Source organism: Pelecanus crispus, chromosome 5 (assembly GCF_030463565.1).
Source record: "Pelecanus crispus isolate bPelCri1 chromosome 5, bPelCri1.pri, whole genome shotgun sequence".
Classification (NCBI taxonomy): Eukaryota; Metazoa; Chordata; class Aves; order Pelecaniformes; family Pelecanidae; genus Pelecanus; species Pelecanus crispus.
This window is the reverse complement of record NC_134647.1, coordinates 13,111,433-13,134,168: the sequence shown is the minus strand read 5'-3', so window position 1 is coordinate 13,134,168 and position 22,736 is coordinate 13,111,433. Positions and strand designations below refer to the sequence as shown.

Sequence of the window (22,736 nt, the reverse complement as noted above, 5' to 3'; positions counted from 1 at the left end):
GGGGGGTCCCTCCACCCCAGCAGCTGGGAGACAGGCTGCTGTTCTTACCTGACGTTGTCATGCTTCTGGATGTAGATCTTATGAAACATCATATCTTCCTGTTTGGCATTAATGTCAGCTTTCATCTCCATGGCAACATGTCGAGGAAGCACAGAGAGCAGGAGACGCTCCTGTGGAGTCAGACAGATGAACCAATTAAAACACCTGCTGCCCAGTTAACAAACACACTTTGCTCCTTACTGGGGAGAAATGAGTCATCAGTTTGGTGAGAGATGAGTACAACCAAGCGAAACAGTCTCCATAAACCCAGCAGCTGATCCCCTAACAAGTCATATGCAATTCTGTCCCAACCCCACAATAAGAATTCAATGATTTTAGAAGAAAATTACGATTTTTCATCCCAGCTCCAGTGGGCTTGTGATTTGTGGTCGCCGGTTCTTGCAAATGAAGGAGCCATGCAATTCAAAAAGTGCCTGTGCACCATTTGTGGAAAGACTGATAAAATGATACTGTCTGACCTCCCACACAGCCTCTCCACATGACCATGAAGTCCTCCTTCATATAATACCAGAGGACTGATACCCCAACACCCTTGGGCACCATTTAAAATTCCTTCCTTTCCTATCTAATCATCTAAGCACATTCCCCCAACAGGCACAAACCTGTTCTTAGCAGCTAAAAAGTCAATAGGAACGCCCTGATAAAACTAGCATGAAAAGTTAGCCCAACTATACAATGCAGTATTACACTTCTACATTTAAAACTGCTATTAGTGCTCAATTGCATTAAGACCTGTAAACCCACCCACTCACCTACAAGAGTATTTTCAATAACCACCTCTGTCATCAACAATTCATGGCTCTCTACCCTCACCTGGCACTTTTATTTACTGATAATAGCTTTAGTGTGACTTTCATAACATTATTTTGTAAGCTGTTCCGAATATAGTTTTGCATGTTAGGCAAAAATTAGTTACATGACAAAATGAGGACTTTCTGGCAATTTTCCTAAAAACTCACACAAAAGCCTGTGCTTGTTATTATTCTAAATTTGGTGGCGATTTCATGCAGAAGCTATAGAATTTAAATCTGCAGGTAATATGCACCCCAGGGATGCATTTGTGTATTTCAGGAATCACACCTGAGAAATTCTGCCCAGACCTTTATTTTATTCCCACTCACAGTCTGCTCAGTTCAAAAGAAGTTTTTGCTACAGCCGAAGAAGGTGGGGAGCGTCTCCTTTGAGAGTGGCTCCACTGTGGTCCAACCTGCAGGCAGTGCTCTGGAATAGCTGAAGAATCCCAAAAGCTTGTGCTGCTCTCATCTTTATTATTTTTCTTTACCTGCAGTGAGCAGAGGAAAGAAAAGGGCCTTCCTTCCTGACGACACAGACGCAATATGGCATAAACGAAGGTCCCTAACCTTATCTAACAGCTCATTAATTCTCAACAACACAGGGAACAGTAGGGCTCAAACGCAGTCCTGACTCAGAGGGGTCAGCAATCCTGTACTAATTACTCACGTCACCAAACCTCTTGCCCATACTATAGTTATAGGCACATTCCTAATTTTTAATTCCTAGTTTTGACTGAAAGTTCCCCATTCATTTCTTCCTCTAAGGAGAGAGATGAACTTTGGGGGAACCAGAGGAAGATGAATTCACTGCAAATGTGCTCAGCATGCAGTGAGACATTTTATAGTCTGCGGCACTGCCCAGTATTTCCTTTTTTTCCACTTCAATGAGTACCTTAAAGAGATTGATTCTTGCCTCCAGTCTCTGAAGAGGTAGTAATAACACAGAATAAGATGTGTTGGAGGGACTTCCATCTCCTCTGCTCAAAACTGCGGTAGTCCTGACAAGATACCAGTTTTTTAAAGTACTCTCACCTTCACTAGCATACTGTAGGTGCTAACAGTTACATATCCACATCTTTTTTTAAAAAAGATCATGAATCATGCACATGTCCTCAGGCTTCTGCCAGCTATTAGTGTACTCCTTGAGCACAAAAGCACAACACATTTGTATGCTTTCCAGAGTAACTGGTGTATATGCTGTTGTCATTTGCATATTATAATAGGCATCCTCAAATGTGTGAAAGCTGCTATTTTTTGTGTGATTTTACACATCCTCTAAATAACTCGGAGCTTAATGGGAGGTTCAGGGGCACCCACCGGTTTGGCACATTCCCTGTAGGCGCACAAGCATGGAGGGATGTTTCTTTTTTTATTTGCTTGCAAAACGGGGACACATTCAGGGGACTGAATTTCTCTTACTAGTACTCCAAGAGATTTTCACATACATTTCTGGGTAACTTTTGCTTGAGAGCCCCCACCCCTACTCTTCCTGACACCACAGGCACTTGCCAGACTAAATCACCCATATTTTCAAGACACCTGAGATCTCCAGGAGATGAACTAACACCACTCTGAACTACCACTGACTGGGGAATAAGATAAGCTTATCAAGTGAAACAAATGCATGTAGTACCACATCCCTTCATGCAGCAACTAATTAGGAAGGTGAGCCATGTCACAGAGTTGGGCATTATCTTTATTCTGTTTGTTGGGATCACTGAAAATAACCTCTGATGCTAACAGGAGGAGGCTGTAACAGGTGCCTTTGTAAAGCACAAGCCACGTTAAAAGACCTTCAAAACAACAAAATCCCTACATTTTATTTCAAATGGAGCATGGAAATTAAAAGTCTCTGTTAGAGTACAATTTTCATTTTGCTATAATGACTAGAAAGTACTGCAGCCCTCACTGTAAAATCACTTATTATGCACCAGTGAGGTGACTGGGACTGCTGTTTTACAAGTATAACAAGGCAGCATTCCGACCTGATAAAAAAAGCAAGAGCAAATTCATATATAATTCTCACTTCAAAATAAGATGCAAGTATAGTTCCACTGAATCATACATTAAACAAATGCATCCTGAGGAGCACTAGTCTCTAGAATACGCACAGATGAAAGAGTACAATACCGATCTACTCTGTTTACGTACGTACACATAGATATATGTATACGTGGGCACACACATCCCTACAACTCTGTACTACATAGGAATTTTAACTATTTATGTCATACTCTCCCAAGATGACCTCAAAGCACTACAAATATTTAATGTCTTATGACTATTCATTTGTCCTCAGGTTTAATAACACTTATTTGTCACCACAAGTTAAGTGATGCAGAGATGAGAAAGAGGAGGGAACAACTTTTCAGAGACAAAAGACAAGCAATGCTAGAAGTAAAACTGTGCAGTCCCGATAACCCATCTCTTACTCAAATCCAAAGTATTTGCTCACTACAGATTGTGGAGAACACCTATTTTTTCATCCAAGAGTATTTTATTCTGGGCAAGCAACAGCGATTTCTGTTATGGCTCTGCCCTAGGTTATCTCAAATAATGAAATCACAAGAAGTGTCTCTTCTGCATTGGACATTCTGGATTTTTATTTACTTTATTGCTAATTTTGGGTGCTAGGAGATGCTTAATAAAGGAAAATCCACATTTCTTTGCTGGAGACAATCTCCCCACCTTTAATAGAGAACAGCACACAGGAGCACCATCAGATCTCCAGAAACAGGCAAGCAAAGGTAACAGTGTTGGGCTGTGCAGTTGTCTTTCCCTCCATCCCTGTTTGGAGACCGGCTCTCCCAGAAGCGGGCTGAGCTGCCTTTATTTGTGTCTGCCGTCACCTCAAGATTATCTCAATGCATTATGCATAGGGATGCATCTGAACTGAACCTGGACATCCACGTCAGCGCAGGCTGTAGCAGCAAATATTCTTATTAGGAGTCCCCAGGACCCACAGCTACTGCTGGAAGTACTAGAAGGTACTTCTAAGTGACTGGCTTTGACTCATGTTTTTCTGATGTCCTGGCTTTCTTCCGTATAGTAGAGTACTTTCTGGGGAGGGGGAGAAGAAAAAGGCATAAAGTTAGGGCATTTGTCAGGGCCTTTTTCATGAACTGCTTCTGACACAGAAGCTCCTAAACCCAGAACAGCACAAGCATTTGAGCCATGCTGCTAAGGCAGTCTCTCAGCAGGGAGGACAGAGCTGTAATCAATACGTAAAATGGGGTACTCTCTTGGCTCAATCCTTTCCTCCATTTCAAGGTGCAGAAGGAGGAGCAGCAACTCATTTTACTTTTCTGAGACTACATTCGTCACAAAGGAAAAAGGAGCCTTGAGCATGAATCTCCTTTTCATACGTATATTATCAAAATAAAGCATGTGTACACATCATTTCACAGTGGGTTAAACAGCAGGTACGTCAGCCAGAAGTACCTCACGAAACACTGCTGAAAGACAAATCCATAGATGCAGATGCACTGAGACATGAGGGAAAATTAAGCTGTGTCGCCACAGAGCTGCAAAGACACTCCAGTTGATTCATTCCCCTGACCTCTTCCCTAAACCCACAACCAAGCTCTGAGATACCTCCCAAGGAAGTGTGGAAGCCCCGTTCCATGACTCATTTCAAATTGGACTGGACAGACCACTATGAGATGTACTGCTGGGCAGAGATGTGTGTTAGCCGGGGAATAGTCAAGCTGTCCCAAAAGGTCTTTTGTATCTAATTCTGAGGACACAAGACATTCATTGCAAAAGAACCCACGAGTGAATGAGGGGAGCGGATACATTTGGTACCCTTGATGATTAGGCTGTATGCTGGCAGCAACAGGTCTTTTTATAACAAAAAAACATTCAAGTTGGTGATGAATCTTACTTTTTGAAAAAATACAATTCACTTGAGGCCTGTAAGGTATACAGAGGTGTGCAAGCAGGTAGGAACCTTCAGGAAAGGCAGGAAGAGGACCCTCTTTGTAGGCATCAAGGGACAGTACGTTCTGTGGGCCAGTTTCTACCTTTCACTTCTGAAACCTGCCTTACAGCTACCTGTTGGCAGTGCCTTTGCTGACAAACACACCACGCTTTGACCTTACAAAGAGGGTCAGTCTGAAGCCTGTATATTGCATCTGCATTCAACACATGGCTTCAATGATGGGTGCAAAAAAACTATGCGGACTCTCTGTGTACTGTGTAATTTTAATCCACTGAGCATAGACCACAGGATTTGTTGTTGTCTGCAGAGAAGTCCATCAGGGTATTGGGGAAGAAATACTCCCCTGAGCTCTCTTTCAAACCTTTAAAAATCCTGTCCTCTACCATAAGCCTATTCTTGCTTGGATTAGTCAAGAAGCAAGAGGCCTGCAAATCCCACCCTACAGGAACAATTTGCATGCTAATTTTGCTTCAGCAATTTCATTTTTTATTTCCCACTCTTGCACTTACCTGCTGCTGGTTTTCCCTTTGAGAATGCAGCCTGGCTTGTATGCATTCCCTGGTCTCCTGGAAAGCCTGTCTTTGGGACACCTCTGCTGGGTAGTGGGTACACACGCCTACAATGTTTGTACAGGAGAAGATGAGAATGTTGGAGACCAGCTGCAACAAAAGAAAAAAAAAAAAAAGAAAAATACTTGGTTACACTTTGGAAATCTGCCATCAGTAGAAAGCACCAGCCAGAACCCAGCCCTTTCCATGACTCCTTAATCCAAGCCACGCTTAAACCTCAAGCTCTTAATTCCAGTGTATTTTACCTCTCTAGTCTTTAAAATACAAAACTTCCATATTTGGCCTCAAATATATGTTCTTAACACTGTGTATTACTTCACTGGTAAAAAATACAAATCAACTGCTAATTCTGTAATCTTGCTTTTGAGACAAAAATCTATCTAAAAATGCATCATTGCTCTGTCAGCTAAGACCGTGCAGACAGATCTGACAGAGGAACACAAATATTTCCATGTTTGTGTACCTACATATCTGGCTTGAAAACATATCAAAGATACATTAAACCATTATTTTGAAATAGCACTTAAAATACTGAAGGGAAAAGTGTTGGTATTCACAAGGTTTAAGAGCAACTGAAATATTTTTTTAAAATCTAGTTCCAACTCAAAATTTTATGTTACTAGATAAAAAAAAATACATTTTTTTACATTTCTGTTAACATGACTACAGAAAGAGTTGTTAAGTCTGAAGCATATTTGGACTGGACAAGCATGAAGGAAAAGCTACATAGCTCATCTGCTTTGTCAGGAAGCAGTCACATAACTTTTGCTGAAAACTAGTGTTGCAATCTTTTATTTCCTAACTAATTTTTAATAAAAAGGAAAAAAAAAAAGATCCACACCCATTGGTGGCATTTGGTTCATGCAAAATGTTCAAAACTGCTTCTGATGGTATCATGTAAACATTTGCCTTGACAGACATCAGCCACAGTATAACTTTTCGAGAGTTGCACAAGCTGTACTCGTTCTCCCTTTGAGGACAGTCTTTTTTGAAACACCTCTTATCTCTTCTAGGGGGAAAGACTGTCAGACCTGCAAGATTCTTAAAAATAAGGATCTTTGGTCTATTCCCTAATGAGTCCAAATATACCCTTTGCCTTTATTACTTTTTTACTGCAGAATAAAAAAAGTAATTTCCAGACCAGCCCATTCTCTGAAAATACGGGGCCAGGCTCTGAAGGACAGGAGGGGTGCAGGGCACCCCTCAAGGCCTGAGCTCACAGGGCATGCTCAGGACACCCCAAACCAACTCGGTCACTGTGCACTAGAGAGGAGCCACCCCTGTGTCAAACATGGACCCACATCCTGAAGAGTAATAACCTCTCCGAGAAACTCCACTGGGATTACTCTAACTCTTTGACTACACCCATGCGCTATGGACACCAACAATTATTTTATGAGCAACTCTGCCTTGAAACAGGATTTAGGCAGAAAAACCTCATCTTTCAGCTCAAAATAAGCAATACCTTAAGCTACATCCAGCTGAAGGACTTCGCTCTGTGGACAGCTGCCAGTAGATGGCAACACGCCAACTTCCCAAGCTCCTGCATCAAAATGATGCATTTTGGGCTACATCCCCGCAGTGAATTCCCACACGTATGTATCATACTATAATACAATAACCTGCAGGTTATAGACACCCACTTGTGATTATCATCAATGCCAGCTATATGTGTTTGCAGATAACTGGTTTCCAAGGAGGAAACTATTCTCATCCCCTACAGATTGCTCCCTCCATCCAAAGGGTCCGCACTTCAGACAAATATAGGGCTAACAAAGGTGCAGGTCATATACATGAGCATGAAATAAACCCTGATCCTAAACTCACACATTCCCTTCACAATTATTCTCTTATTCAGCTCTTTCTAAGGCTGGCTGGATCCTGCCAGATCCAAGGTCCTCCATCTCTCCCCCAAGCCGATCAGACACCAGCCAGCTTCCACCCAGATCCTGCCCAGTTACCCCAACCCAGTGCTGCATCCAATGGGCATTTGATGGTATTTTTTTGCTGATAATGATAATTTTTAAGGGTGAAAAGTCCCCCCATAGTATAAAAAAACCCACTAGTGCTTATTATAATGAAGAAACAATTTAAAAAGAGAGAAGAAATAGGGTTTTCCTAGGAATTACTCTGATTCCTGCTCCACAGCTGCACTGATTGTGACTCACAGCCTGTGAACAACACTCCTACAAGTTCAATACAGTTACTACGTGCTCAAAGGGCTTAACAGTAAATGGCATCTTTTGCATGGCCAGATTACAGCAAGACTCCCAAATCCTCTCTATTGGAGCTATTCAGCTGAGTGCTTAAGTGGAAAATTTGTCAGGCCATATAAAACAGCATAAGCACATATCGTCTATCTGAAATGGATAAAACTGAGAGCACAGAAGATTTTAAGGAAATAGGCAGTTTTCTTTTTTAATCCCAAGAATCTGAGACTTCATTTCACTTACGGTCAATAGCGCAAACCCAAAACAAACTCCCCAAAACAGTGACTCAACTCTTGCACCAAGAACAGGAGCCAACATGTCATTTAGATGGCAGGCAACACATCAGGAGTTAACTGAGCAGAAAAGAGGAACACCTCAGTCCTGAAAACAAGCTCTTTTTGGGTATATCTCGGTGCCAACAAAAAGTCCACCCAGCGGGGCCCACCCATGAAGATACTGTTGTCGTGATGATGCCTTAAATAGCCAAGCTGTACCGTTCAAGGCACGCAGTTCATATTGTGCATCGAGACCAACATTGTCAAGAGAGTACACAAAACATCATCAGACTTGACATTATTGATAACATTTGTGGAACACAAAGCAATTTAACTTTTCAGCACTCACTGACGTAATTTTACACAAACCCAAGGGACTTCACAAACTGATTTACAAGACAGACTCAGATGACCATGCTTCATCAAGTAGGAACAAAAACTATATTGCAATGTAATTTTTAAGTAGCAGAGGACAGACATCCATATTTATTCTGTTAAACAGAAGCTCATTTAATTCACAGTATGACATCTTTGCAACACCCTGAAACATAAGGGGAGAAATTACAGTGTAATGTTGAAAGTATCAAAGATCTGCAGAGATTTAAAACTGAAGCTCCTACTATTTGTAGTAACACTTGTTATGTGAGCAAGAGCATTTTGTACAGTATCTGCTCATAATAATTTTCTTCACAGGTATTTTAAAATGTATAAAAGCAAAAAAAAAAAAAAAAGAAAAACTATTTCTGATCTGATTAATTTTTTTCACAGTCCTCTGTCTTAATAAAATAAATTTATATCTTGTTTGCCAAATGGTACTACTTGCTTATCAGCTTCCTTGCCATTTTGCTATGGTAACCAGCTTCAGTCCCAGGAGGAAAGAGATGATGTAGATATTAAAAAACTGATTCCCTAAGCTCCGTGGCCTGAAAAGTAAAAACATATTATGGCAACTATTTCAGACAATCTGTGCTTGAAGAACTGTTCAAGGCAATGGGAAAATATAGTTGTCTATTTTGTAGTTGATTTCCCTCCCCTGCCTAGCTAGAGATTTAGACGAAGAAGATTCCTACCTTTCTGATTTTGGAAAATAATAGTTCATAAAAGACTATTTCACTTACATAGAACTCCTAGGTAAGCTATTAAACCTGCCTGCAGTATTGCCATATTTGAGTATTTCATAAACTAATATGTTTACTCTTACAGCATCTGCATGTGGCAGAGAAATGCCATTATCCTGATGTTACTGAGGTAGAGTTCTTTAAAGGTAATTCAGTACCTAAGGAAAAGCTATGTACTATGAAGGGTTTTCAAAAACCATTGCAACTGCTTAGTTCCACTGAAATAATAGATCACTCAATCTCAGACAACAAAACAGACCAGACAGTTTGTAGTCACTTTGATTTCATCACACAAATAGAACACTGCAATGCTTTTGTTGAATCTCTTGTAGGAAACTGTTTTCAATATTTTTTCCCTTGGTGACTGAAGGAAAAAAAGGGATGGAAACATTTTAGTTCCACGTGTTCTAGGAGTTATGAAAACCTGGTATTAGAAAATCAAGATCAACAGCTATATTTGGCCTGACAATAGTGTTACAAAATTGATGTTTTGGGCATTTCAGGCCACGCTGAGGAAGAACCAGGATGGCTCAGTGACCAGGGGAGAGCCTCCAGACCACCATAAGCAGAAAAAGTATCAGCTTGCGTCAATATTGCCACGCTTCTCCCTGCTGTGTTTCTATTCAATTGTTCTTCAAACACCAGATGCTATTCAATATGTAATTAAGAGACAACAACATGCTTAAGAGGGATAGAGTCGAGAGAAATTTTGTTAGTTCCCTACCTCTGCCAGAGCAAACAAGGCCAGCTACTGACATGAGAAGGTGGGCCATATTCCTCAGAATATCACCACTTATTATAAAAATCATAGCTTCTGGTTTTTGCCAAATTACTCTGCTTTGGTCCACTTCTCTTGCAGAGGCTCAGGATTATTTCTGTTCTGAGATCACAGCCCTAGGCTATTCTCTGTTAGTTTCCAACGCCACTAAGCAGTATTTTGGTTTTCTATTTATTTTTCATTTAAATTGAAATATTGTTTTGATATTTTCATAAAGTCCCATTTTGAAAACAACTACATTTTAAGCTTTTACTGTGGGGCAGTAAAACTGTCACAAGGAGAAGGAAAGCACAGACATGGAGATGAAAAAGTCATGCAAAACTATCTAGAGCAAACAACAAACTACGTATCCCTTCTTTCCAGAGTGTGACACTGCTCTGCCTCTGCTTTCTATCTCACATGATACTCATCCAGTAGCAAATTTTTTGTTAAATCTATTATCAGTGCAACAGCTAGGTTAAAAGCAGATAACAACTGAGTTTCTAGATTACATTTCATAGTGGTTGTATAACGAATTGACAAATTAGTCCCATTATTAATTGCAGGGGCAGACACTGAAATTAGCTTTAGAGAGTCCCTTTTTTTAACCGTGAAAAACTATTATAAAATCTTTAATACTTATCTGAAACAACCTAAGAACAAAAATACGATGGACTACAAAAGCTCTAACTATCCAAGATATTTCTATAGGACCTATGTGTGCAATCCTGAATTGGAAGTACGGATAAATTCTAAAGATAAAAAGCACAAACATTATGAAAAAATGTTGTTGTTATAAGGTATAGCTGTTTTTTAAACACTTTCCCTGAACATCAATTAACCCTCTATTGCCTCTTCATATACTACTACCTAATAAAAAAATTGGAGCAGCTACAGAGCCAAAGGCATAATGAAAATTAAAACAGAAGACAACATCAGCTGGCTCCAAGATCAAATTACTCATGTATTTGTGCTGTATATACAACAACATCTTTCATTCCCAGAGCTACAACTAGCAGACTTCTAAAACAGTGAAAACTTGTAGATTATGCTAGAAAGATAATCAAACAGTTAAAGCCATATGGTCTTCTCCCAGTGTTTGACCAGTATAGAACAGGATAAGTACTGTCTTGTTTAATATCCTTATCAATGATCTGGATGAGGGGATTGAGTGCACCCTCAGTCAGTCTGCAGATGACACCAAGTTGGGTGGGAGTGTCCATCTACTGGAGGGCAGGATGGCCCTGCAGACGGACCTGGACAGGCTGGATCGATGGGCTGAGGCCAACTGGATGAGGTTTAACAAGGCCAAGTGCTGGGTCCTGCACTTGGGTCACAACAACCCCGTGCAGCACTACAGGCTTGGGGAAGAGTGGCTGGAAAGCTGCCTGGTGGAAAAGGACCTGGGAGTGCTGGTTGACAGCCGGCTGAACATGAGCCAGCAGTGTGCCCACGTGGCCAAGAAGGCCAACAGCATCCTGGCTTGTATCAGGAATAGTGTGGCCAGCAGGAGCAGGGAGGTGATTGTCCCCCTGTACTCAGCGCTGGTGAGGCCGCACCTGGAATACTGTGTCCAGTTTTGGGCCCCTCACTACAAGAAAGACATTGAGGTGCTGGAGCGTGTTCAGAGAAGGGCAACAAGGCTGGTGAAGGGTCTGGAGCACAGGCCTTATGAGGAGCGGCTGAGGGAACTGGGGTTGTTTAGCCTGGAGAAGGGGAGGCTGAGGGGAGACCTTATCACTCTCTACAACGACCTGAAAGGAGATTGTAGCGAGGTGGGTGTTGGTCTCCTCTCCCAAGTAGTTAGCGATAGGACGAGAGGAAATGGGCTCAAGATGCGCCAGGGGAGGTTTAGATTGGGTATTAGGAAAAATTTCTTCACAGAAAGGGTAGTCAAGCATTGGAACAGGCTGCCCAGAGAGGTGGTGGAGTCCCCATCCCTGAAAGTGTTCAAAAAATGTGTACATGTGGCACTTTGGGACATGGTTTAGTGGGCATGGTGGTGTTGGGTTGATGATTGGACTGATGATCTTAGAGGTCCTTTCCAATCTTAATGATTCCTAGTTTTTACGTTCATTAAAAATAATCCAGCCACCAAGCCAGGAAACATGAAATTGCTACTCTACCCTTAACTGGTTTAGTGGTGGACTTGGTAATGTTAGGTTAATGGTTGAACTGGATGACCTTAAAGGTTTTTTCCAACCTAAATGATTCTATGATACTTGTGAAGAAATTAGGAGGAGTTTTTTATTTTAAATGTGACAAGTACTTTTACTGAGTACTTGAAATAACTGCAACAACAAAAGATTACATCAATACACCAGAGTCTAAGAACAAATTTTCTGAAGTTGCTATGTGGTGCCTTCCCTCTCTGTCCTGCTGCCTCTGTGCAGCAACCACTTACTTGCATCTCGAGCAGAACAGAAAACTGGCTACAGCCACTATCTTTCAAAGACTTCTCTAACTGTGCTTTATGCACATGAGTAGTGCTACTGAAGCCAGCTCTGAAAATATAAATGCTTCCCTAAGTCACAGCATAATTTGATGATCCCAAAGTAGCAGAATTTATTAGAGAGTGATGCTCTAGATATGCAGTAAATCTCTTCAGTTGATGCTGAGAACAAAAAATTTCTTTGCAGAAATACTTCTGGAACTTTTTTGCATATTCCTTCTATTTAGGAAGCCTACAAGGAGCAAAAGCTGCCTACTGTAATCTTTCAACTAGAGTCTATATTCAGGATAAAGTTACTTGCTGAGAGCGAAGCAGTGGTATTTTGGCTGAAAACACTGAAAGAACCCTTATGCCACTTGTGAATGTCTCTGTTCAAGAATTACAGTCAATAAAAACATTACACTGAAGCTATCCATTCTGCGTATTTCAGTAACCATCTCACCTTTCCAGCCCCGGCATATATTGAGCTCTTACATGTGATGCTCTGTTCTCCCAGAGGAAAGCCAAACAAATATTTTGCGCCACATAAGTTCATTCTTTCTTTAGAATAAAAAATTATTATCTAATTTACTTTTAAATACATAGTTGCAGGTAGAGACATAGTACACTACACCTCCCATCCAGAGCAAAAAATTAAGATTTTCATATTTTTCAATTCTTCCAGTTGTTTCAGGGGACATCAAAATGTTGGATGCTGCTTTCTTAATTTTAATGCCTCACACCTTATTCTATACAAGATTTTAATTCACTTATTGATTGCTATAATTGCAAACCTTCCATACATATTTTTCCCACTGATGTTCTTGTTGTCATACAGAATACAGTATTTATGATTTGGGTTCTTTTTATAATTAAAACCTTTAAATCGTGATTTTATTAATGAACAAAATATTACCAATAGATGTATTTTTACTAAGCATCTCAAGAGGAAACACTTCTACATCAAACTGATAAATTCTACTTCCTCATCACTGTTTTATCAATTAATTTTTTCTGCTGGGTTTTTAGTGAGATCCTATTTTCTTTGGTTACTGAGTGATAAGGTTAAGAAGAGGAGAATACACTGTCCTGACCAAATCTTGGCATAACACCAGCTAAAAGAAGTATTTCTATGTCTAAATTTTCCTGGAACTCTATCTTGATCCCAGAAAAGCATCCTCTGCATGGTGGCACAGCCTGGTGGGGAGGAAGTGCTGCCCTTCACTAGCAATAAAATAGTCGGGAAGGAGAACCCTGGGTCTACCATCCATCCTCACTGAATCTCTGTGGCAACCAAGTTTCTGTGCATCTTCACACTTAACATACTTTACAAGCTACGAATCAGCACTGGTTTTCATGCAAAGATCCTTGATGGTGAACTGGATGAAGTGAGCTGACAGTCTGTGGCTAAGTGGGAGAGACAGCTGCGTGGGAAGCTGCCACTCGAGAGGAAACATCCAGTGGCCCTTGGATGCAGGAGTGAGACCCTGAAACAACTTAGGGGAAGGCTTCTTCCACTGAAGCAGGGACATTTCCCCTTTCCCCTCCCCTGTTAACAATTCAACCCCTACTTTATTATTTAAATTATCACCTCTTAAGTTTTTGCAACCAGGCTGTCTCCTTGAACTCCAATGGCTTCTTATCTTAAGAGATGGCACACCAGCCAGATGCCTCTCATCATCATGTACATAGCAGCAGAGACCTGAGCACAACCTCCAAGTCTGGCCGATTTGAAATCTGCTAGGGCAGCCTGCAGAAGGAACAACATGCTAGAAATGGAGGGCTGCAATTGCCACAGCTCTCACGAGCAATACTGCACAGCAGGTTAGTCAGGGCACGTTTAACACTCCAGCTCAATTAACCTGACCCTAGTGAAAATGCACATGTACCATGAGTGAATTCATCCCCCTGGAAGTGTGTTTATTTCTGATCCACAGAGGTATCTATGTGTCAAAGACTTCAGCAACCAAAGAGAATCTTCCTGAAATAAAAGCTCTTCAAACAGGACTTCAAACATTAGGTACATCTCTTTGAGATCACAAAAGTGGATGAAAGTTCCTAGTCTTTCTGTGCATGACTCACAGATGTCATTGGGTAAACATCTTCACACACAAGGTATGTCAAGATAATTTTGACAACTGTACAAAATTTGCCCAGATGCATGATAGCTTAGGCAATTTAGACAATGACTTTAGTTAAAGAAAATTAAGCACAGCTCTGATATTCCAGCAAAATCAGTTGTTCTGGAAATTATTATAAGCATATTTGAGTTTGGGTTGTCTTCATGCCAGTCCCACCTGCCTGTGTGGTCCCAAGGCAGGAGGAGCTGTTCAGATAAGAAGATACAATAGGTGTTAATTTAAAATGTGTTAATAGAAAACATTGTAATTGAATAGGATTTGGATTAAGAAGTCTGGTTATGCTTTTGAGATTCTCCACAATGCCTCTGAAGCTAAAGGAAGCGGTAATCAATGAGGAGAAAGGTCAAGAAATGTGCTTGATACATCTTTTATATCCTATTTTATTCCCTATCTGGTGGAAGGGATGCAAAGGAAGCCAGCCAAATGCTTAGTTTTCCTATCAGACCCTCTTAAAATTAGTCCACTACACTGAAACACACAGGAAACTCCATTTAATATACGCTAACTCACTCAACAGGCAAATACATATGCTGTTTTGACCCATGATGGGAGCAGGATTTTGTTTACTTTGCTTTTCTGCATTTGTGTGTGTTTGTTCTGGATCAGGTTGTGCCTGGCAGCCAGTGTTCATCTATATGATTTCAGCATCCCATCCTGCAGGATACCAGGTCTTCACAGCCACCTACACGGCGGCCACTACCTGCCCTCTCCATCCTCCCGGCAAGGGGTGGCTCTGCCTTTCCTACAGCCTACACACTGCCAGCAAACACACTTCACAGAGAAGTGCATTCCCAAAACCTGTGGTTGCTTTCAACAGCTATGAGAAAAAATATCTGTACTAAGTAAATAAAATCATGAAGATCAACACCCCTCTGCTTCCCCTCCATCACAGTGCACCCTGGGCCTTAGCATTTCTGGGAAAATTTCTGGGAGCCCTGGACTCAGATACATCCCTTATCTTCCATAGTCATTTGAGCACAGGCATCACCTCCAGGTCACTGGGAAAACAAAAATATTTATCTAGTTACATGAAAGTCTTACTTATCTGGGAAAAAAATAACGTTCTCCAATTGCTCAGCAGGCAGAAATGAGTGCTCTAAATATGGTCTGTAAGATATAAAAAATCATTATTTCCCAAGCATTTAGAATGTGTGTTTTTGGGAGGTGGTGAGTTAGGTTGGTTTTGTTTGTGTGGGAAGAAATGTAAAATTGGAGAAAGAATGGAATACAGATGGATTTTTTGGTTTTGATTTAAAGATTACCTCCTTTCTTCTTCTCTTGCAGGATTTCAAATCAAGCTGGTGCAGCTTGCCCACAAGCTATGCCACCTCTTATTAACAACCCTATCCCAACATATATTTTTAATAAACAAAACTTAGCAAGCACTACCAGCAAAATTTGAACTCTTGAAGTGAAGCAGTGGCTTGTACCAGATGAGATGAAGGAGCAGTATTCATAACAGATAGCAAAGATTGTGCACAGCCACCACTAATATAAAGTCAATCTATAAGGCATCTGACTGGATCACAACTGAATACTCTGCTTTAAAAAGCTGATGTGCGGTTTTGCCAGCTATTACAGTAAACTAAGCTTACTTTTGAATGAGAGGTTGCATAGAAGTCCGAGATTCATTACCATATCTTATAGTTTGGCTGCTTGAGCAGTTGAGCATACTGATCTCTAAACAGATTTGGTTTCAACAACACAAAAGCTATCAGTAGGCAAACTCCCAGCCAAATTTCAACTGAGCACAATGGACAGCTTGAAGGCACATTTCTTGGCTTTCAGCTTTGTCATACTGAATTTCAAAGGTCTACAGTAATACAATAAAGATTTTATAGAGAAGCTCTAAAAGACTCTTCAGAATTCTTTAGGCAGACAAGTTTAAAACAACTTAATGACAATGGTTATGACTGGCTCTGTTTATAACACAAATTACAGAACACAATTTAGCCTGCCTTTATTTCATTATACACAACCCCTCTTCCCTCTGCCTTTGGAGCTGCACTACTTCACTCTTCATGTGTCCTTCATTCCGCCTTCTTTATATGGCAACTCTCATTATTATCCACCCTGGACTTTCTTCTCAGCTCCCCAGTCCTGTCTTTCCCACTAACACACACAAAAACACAGGGCCTCATGATTCCAGGATCAAGCCAAATGAATATTTTTAAATTAGCCAAGATGAACCTCATTCTTTTCTGATAGCTCCAACAATTTGGTTACTCTGCTACTACATGAGCTTTTCACAGCATATATTACAGGGCACAGTTTTAATTGCTTTGCAGTATCTGAAGGAAAACATTTCAAGGCATACTTTCAAGGCATATGTATTGAAAACATTATCCAAGTCCCACACTGCAAGACTGCATCATTAATTTCTGTAATCATTAGGAAATGTCAGGAAGCTGGATTCCTGAATCAAGATATGATATAGCCGAAGGTTATTTTTGCTGGGATCCTAAACCTGCCTTTTCTCGCTGTCGAAAGTGTAAGATGAATACACTGAAAATATTGGTATTACGATACTGCAAAAATTCAAATGTTTAACAGAAACAAATAAATTAACCTCACTTCACTGGAGATGCACAGTTTGGAAGAGTCTTTGAATCTTGACAATTGAAATAAGCTGGGTCTGCTGAGAATTGGGCAGGATATAAAGAAAATATATCCAAAATTCTGTAGCTAGTGGAAAATTCTGAGCCTGTAATTGAGCATGTACTTTTATTCTCCCAAAGATCGTTACCAGAGATTATGCAGCTGAATAGGTTTTCTGAGGTGAACTTAAAATAGACCTAATATCATACTAACCTCCCCAAGAGGATACTGTACACCACAGAATTGGACTTTGAAAAACAGTGAATTACGAATAAAGTAACCTAATCTGAGGAAGACAAACAGAAAAAAATAGGGAGTACTTATTTTCAGAATTTTTTGTAATATGACAACAAGACAGCAAAGGACCTAAGAGACCTCACGGACTATGTAGCTCATTCCCCACTTGCCTCTTAAAAAACTGTTGTATCCAAAAATTGACACAACAGTTCTGTTGAAGTTTAAAGGGCACTGAATAGCACTACTTGCTTTTGTTGTATTATATACAGTATTTCTCTTAATATATCCCAAAGAGACACTTACTTTTCCTGGAGTGGACAATACTGATCACAAATAAATTAGCTTGCAACCTACTTTCCCTGCCATCATTGTCTGTTGCATCGCTGCTTAAATATTTAGTCAAGGCATTAGATTTTTCGTTTCCAATAATACAGTACCTGTGCACTTGGCCTTGCTTAGTAAGCCCTTCACAAATCAGCACTTGTATTATGTAGATATTTATTAGTATACTTCAAAACAAAATGAGTTTATGAAAAATACTTCAAATGTGGAAGATAACTGGATAAATAATTGCTTAAAGAGGAAAAACATGGCTGAGAGAGGTTTTGCTCTCTACTGAAAAACAGTTACAGTTATTGCCTTTATGTCTGGGAAATGACAGCCACATAAAAACAAATAAAGAATTTATCAAGAGATAATAATAATAAAAATGGTACAAAGTGGTGTAAAATCTTTCAGTATGTGATCATTTAGTTCCATGACTGTGGTTTGAAATCACAGATTGGTTCTTTGCAATGCTACCATAATGTGATAGCATTTGTCAGTCTAAATCCAACACGGAGATCCTAAGCCGCTTTTGATAAGATAAAGATATTGGATCCAGTTCTCTATTCTTATGAGTTTAACTCTATCAACTTAAGATAGATAGGATGGGAGAAAATGATTAATTTTATCTCTAAGATCTTATCTCATCAAATACTTGTCAGTGTTTTATGATAATCATAAGCAAATATGAGATATCCCTTTAAAGGCAACGTAAAGGTGGTCCTTGACAGATAGCAGTAAGAACTGATACATCATCTGGCGCAGAGAAGGCCCAAATGCTCTAATACGTATCCTGCTGCAGAGCTGGTAAAATAACAATAAACAGAAGAAAAAGCGAAAGGATGGTGAAAGTCATAATTCCAGACATGCAATGCGAAGCCAGGAGAATACGGAAACAGAACAGACTAGAACAGAAGACTTAAATGGGTCTTTTCTGCCATTGACTTCCCTCATCCATTGAGGTCTCCAAGACAGTCCTTAAAACTAGCCAACTGCTCTTTTGAGAACGTCAAATAACTTTCCTAAACAAAGAGTAGAAAAGTTTTTCAAAATGGTTCCATCAGAAGTTCGTCACATAACTCTTAAAAGACAAACCACAAAATACACTGACTCAGATGTATCTCGTTTGCTTATGAATAAAACCACCTCCAAACCTGATTCCTTTTTAAGAAACTATTTCAGAAATTTGTAGCAGAAATCAACTGATAAACCCAACTATTTCAACAATATGATGCTAAGCCATTGGCATAATGCCAGTCATCACATAGGCATCACAAAGAGTACCTATCACAGCTAAGTTTATCTAATACTTTTGTTATTATCAGAAGCTGGGCAGAAATTTCTCATGTGGTTATCTATCAGTTTGTTTGCTGTGTTCATGTTTCACTGAAAAGTTCACAATGTCTATGTAGTTTTGGAAAACGCACCCAAAAAAAAAAAAAAAAGGTGGGGAGAGAGAAGGGAGAGTGTGGTGGAACCTCAGAAGAGGCAGAATCCAAGCCAAACGGCACACAAGAGGGAAATGGAGATGGAGAAGCAGAGATCAGAACAGAGGGCCAAGACTAGTAAGTTATGGACAGAGAAGCACAAACATCTGCACTTCTTCTGGCATGATTACAAATGTCCTTCTTAAGAACCTGAAATCAAACCACTATTTTTTTCCCCACTGTTTTTTCTGCCTCCAAAATAAGTTCTGCTCAATAGCAAACTATGTGTACAGTCCCTTTACCTGGCAGGTCTGCAAGAACCAAATGGTCTCTGTTGCTACAGCTTGCTAGCAGAAAATATAAGTATTAAACACTGTGTTCGTCCTGGGGCTGCCTTAAACAAGGGAAGAGAATTGAGGCTGCAGAGGCCACCTAAATGCTGAATAATGTTCATCAGCTCACAGGCAAGTTTTTATCGGTTTCAAACAAGGCTCAGTAGGCAATCTGTCACATTTCCTAGCATGAGTGCCCAACTTCACAGATTCAATTTGCCCTTAAAATTACACTTTTACAGTGTAATATTGCTATATCTGATTATCAGCACTGAACAGATCAGGAAGAACTATCTTACAAATGGCTGTTTAATTAGTTCAGAGCAAGCTGTGCTCCCTTCAAAGAGAAACTAGTTGGAAAATCAGCACCAAGTTTTATTGGACTTTCAATATGTATTTGATACAAGTGAATATCCAGGACTTGGACTCCATGGAGCATATTTACCTTCCCCACTGTTTCCTGCCACTACAGATGGGTCAGTTGCTAGTATCTAATCATGATTTCATCCAACTATGCACGTATCAGGTCTAAACAACAGGAATTAAAATGCTAGAAGTTACCTATCCACAAGAATTACGGAAGGGAATTAGAGACTGAAAACAACAGAAACAGGAAAATAAGGCTGGGTTACTTCCCATACCCTTCTTTGATTCAAGGAATGCGAGCAGAGTGATTTCTCTGGGGGAGGGGAATGGTAGAGAAAGAAAGACCTAAAGAGTACATTGTCCTAAGTCCACCATCCTATATACTATCATAAAAGCTGCTAAGAGTGGAAGTCAATGTAGCTGACACTGAATAGTAAAGAAACTCGGTTGATCATGAAGTGCCTCTTTGCAAGCATGCCTTCTCAGCTCTGCTCCTGCTTCTCAATTTGAGTGTCTAACCGGCTCCAGCACCAAAGGAACAAAAGATGCACCTGGCAGTAACAGCTTCCACTTTAGGGGGAAAAAGGTTGGCCCTTGGTCTGAACACAGATAGAAAATATGTTCAAGTACACCAGTTCCTAAAGTGTCTGGAAGCAGTCAAAGATCCCCAACATCATAAATCGTCTTATTAACAGCAGGTGCAATTCCCTCAGGGGAGGTGAATAACTCTATGCCATGGCATCTCAACTTTCCCCCAGCTCTGCAGAACTGCCTCAGTCCAACTACAGTTAAATTTCACCCACCAGGTGTTCAATCAAGCCCTGTTTTAGCTACTCTGCCTGTAACAGCTGTATCAAACAGACAACACACATTTCTTCATGCTATCTCATGATTAAAAAGACAGGTAGTCTACATCTCTGCTCATCTAAGTATGTAACGTTTCTATTTCTGTACTCCAGTGTTCCTTGACACAGCTTATACAATAATTCACCACCAGCAAGTACTAGGCAATTAAATACTTTTGGTCCCTCTAAACTATTTCCAATTTCACCATGCCCAGCTACTGAATACTTGATAGAGGATGCAACACTGGAAGGCACAGCAAGGAGATGGACAACGTGGGAACTTACCCTATTAATGAGAAAGGTTTTAGGCAAGCAGACAGTGGTCCCTACCTTCACCTCTGTCCTTAATACATACCATGGGCATGTCCATCATATTTTTCGACACCCGTACTTGAAACCTGCTCAATGTGTGGAGATCACCACTGATCAAGGAACTAATGCTGCTTCTACACTGTACCATGGCTTGAAGCGAGGCTGATCTGAGGGGATCCCAAGGATGCAAGGCATTGCCAGAGCTCCTCCATTACCACTTCCTTTCCCCAGAAGAGGCATTTCAAAGAATTTACAGGGAAGTCCTTTCTCCTCCTCCAAGGAAGAAGGTTGAATTCACCAACTCCAAGCTTGAATCCTTGCAGCTGCTTACCCAAGGGAGGCTGGATGCCCTTCCTCCTGTGGAGAGCAGGTCTGATTTGCAGAACCCCCCTGCTGAGCCAAGAACAGCCTTGTTCCAGCTCATGAATTACATCCTAAGGCCCCACAAGCTTTTGAGAAAGGCCGAATTCTGCTATTGTTGCATCTGCACAACTCAAGCAAGGACAGCAAAGGTACATAGCTACTTAGATATTATGTTGACTTCTGCTGTTCTTATTTGGGACACTGGTCAGGACCACAAGACTATGTCAGTTCTTCTCAAAACAGGGCAAAAGAACTATTGAGTAGCTTATAATTACCAGATGTGTTGCCAGTATATGCTATCATTTTCCCCACAGTATGATTGCTATATGGGTCTTCAGAGTAACAACAAATATTTGATTAATTCTCTCTCTACCTTTTACCTCAGGTAGTCAAGCAGTTTGTGGTAAGACTCATTAAATATTGACACCATCACAAGCACTTTATTCATACAGAACAGAATTTATTTAATCACTGAAGCTATCTCCACTAATTTTTACAACTATCAGGTGTTTTTTTATCTTTTAAAGAAACTACTATGCTTCAAAAAATAACTTTTTTCACACATTCCCCCTTTCACCAGAGCCTGCTCTGATCTGTAGGCCCCAATTACACTCTTTTCTGCCTACCTGAGCGTAATTCTAGTCCTTCTTGATTTGGCAAAGCATACAGAAAGTAGAGGTACAGTCAAAACCTCTAGGATTATGATTCAGCCAGGATTTTAGCACTTCTAGGAGACCTTCTATTGACCAGCTATCATTAGAAGAGGTTCCTTTCCATTTTTATTTTGGTAAATCAGTCCTTCCCTTCTGTCATTTGGCTATTACCTCCCTTTCCACTGTGTGTATTACAGAACCCATTTTTAATTGCCCTTCAACACCTGATTTAAAACCATTTTGTGCATTTTCAAGGTATGCACATTGGATTGGAAATACTCTCCAGATCCTGTGCTGCAGGACTCAGTCACGAATCCATTTAGGCAGCATGAAGTGATAGGAAAGTCAAATGCAAATTCAACCGGGGGATAAAAAAATTGCTTTTTTCTCCTGGCCCCAGAGGGAAATCAATTTTTGGCATTTGTGCCCACACACTCAAAGATTTTCAAGTATATAGCTGTCACCAGTTCATTAAGATGCTTTGATGATGTGGTTTTAGGAGCTGAAACTCTGTATCTGTATAAAAAGTTCAATTTTTAAAAGCAGTTTAAGTAAATGAGCTGCTCCTACAGTAAACCATAGTCTTTGGGCACCCAAAATCAAATGTAATTCATGTACTTTTTTAAATTTCAGAAAATCTTAGTTCTTGTTCCCCTGCATGTTCTGGCCTAGCAATTATATCCTGCGTTTCGATGGAGACAGATACTGAGAGGAATTAGCAAACACAGTTGAGGGTCACTGTTCAGAAGTGGAGAGGCTGTTGATTTTATTTCCCACTGGAATCCACTGGGAATAAAAGAACTACAGGATTCCAGAGGAACAGCTCGTTCTCCAGGCTTTGCGCTGTTCAAACACGAAAAACATAAGTTATTAAAATACATACACAGAACACGAGGACTGAAAACGGGCTGTGAGGTCTTTTGCTCTCAAAATCACAAGCACAAATCCAGACTAGTGCTGGTCAAAGCAAGTGCCTTTATTCCT

At 40.4% G+C, this 22,736-nt stretch overlaps 1 protein-coding gene across 1 annotated transcript in view; it reads right to left on the bottom strand.

Moving 5' to 3' along the window:
- Positions 1-22,736, bottom strand: part of ADCY5 (adenylate cyclase 5) — a 219,208-nt gene that overhangs the window by 83,061 nt on the left and 113,411 nt on the right. Inside the window, exons 2-3 of the mRNA XM_075710138.1 lie at positions 5,304-5,453; positions 49-170 (exon numbers count right to left, since the gene is read on the bottom strand). Of these exons, the coding sequence (XP_075566253.1) occupies positions 49-170; positions 5,304-5,453 (272 nt within the window). The remainder of the gene's footprint in view (positions 1-48; positions 171-5,303; positions 5,454-22,736) is intronic.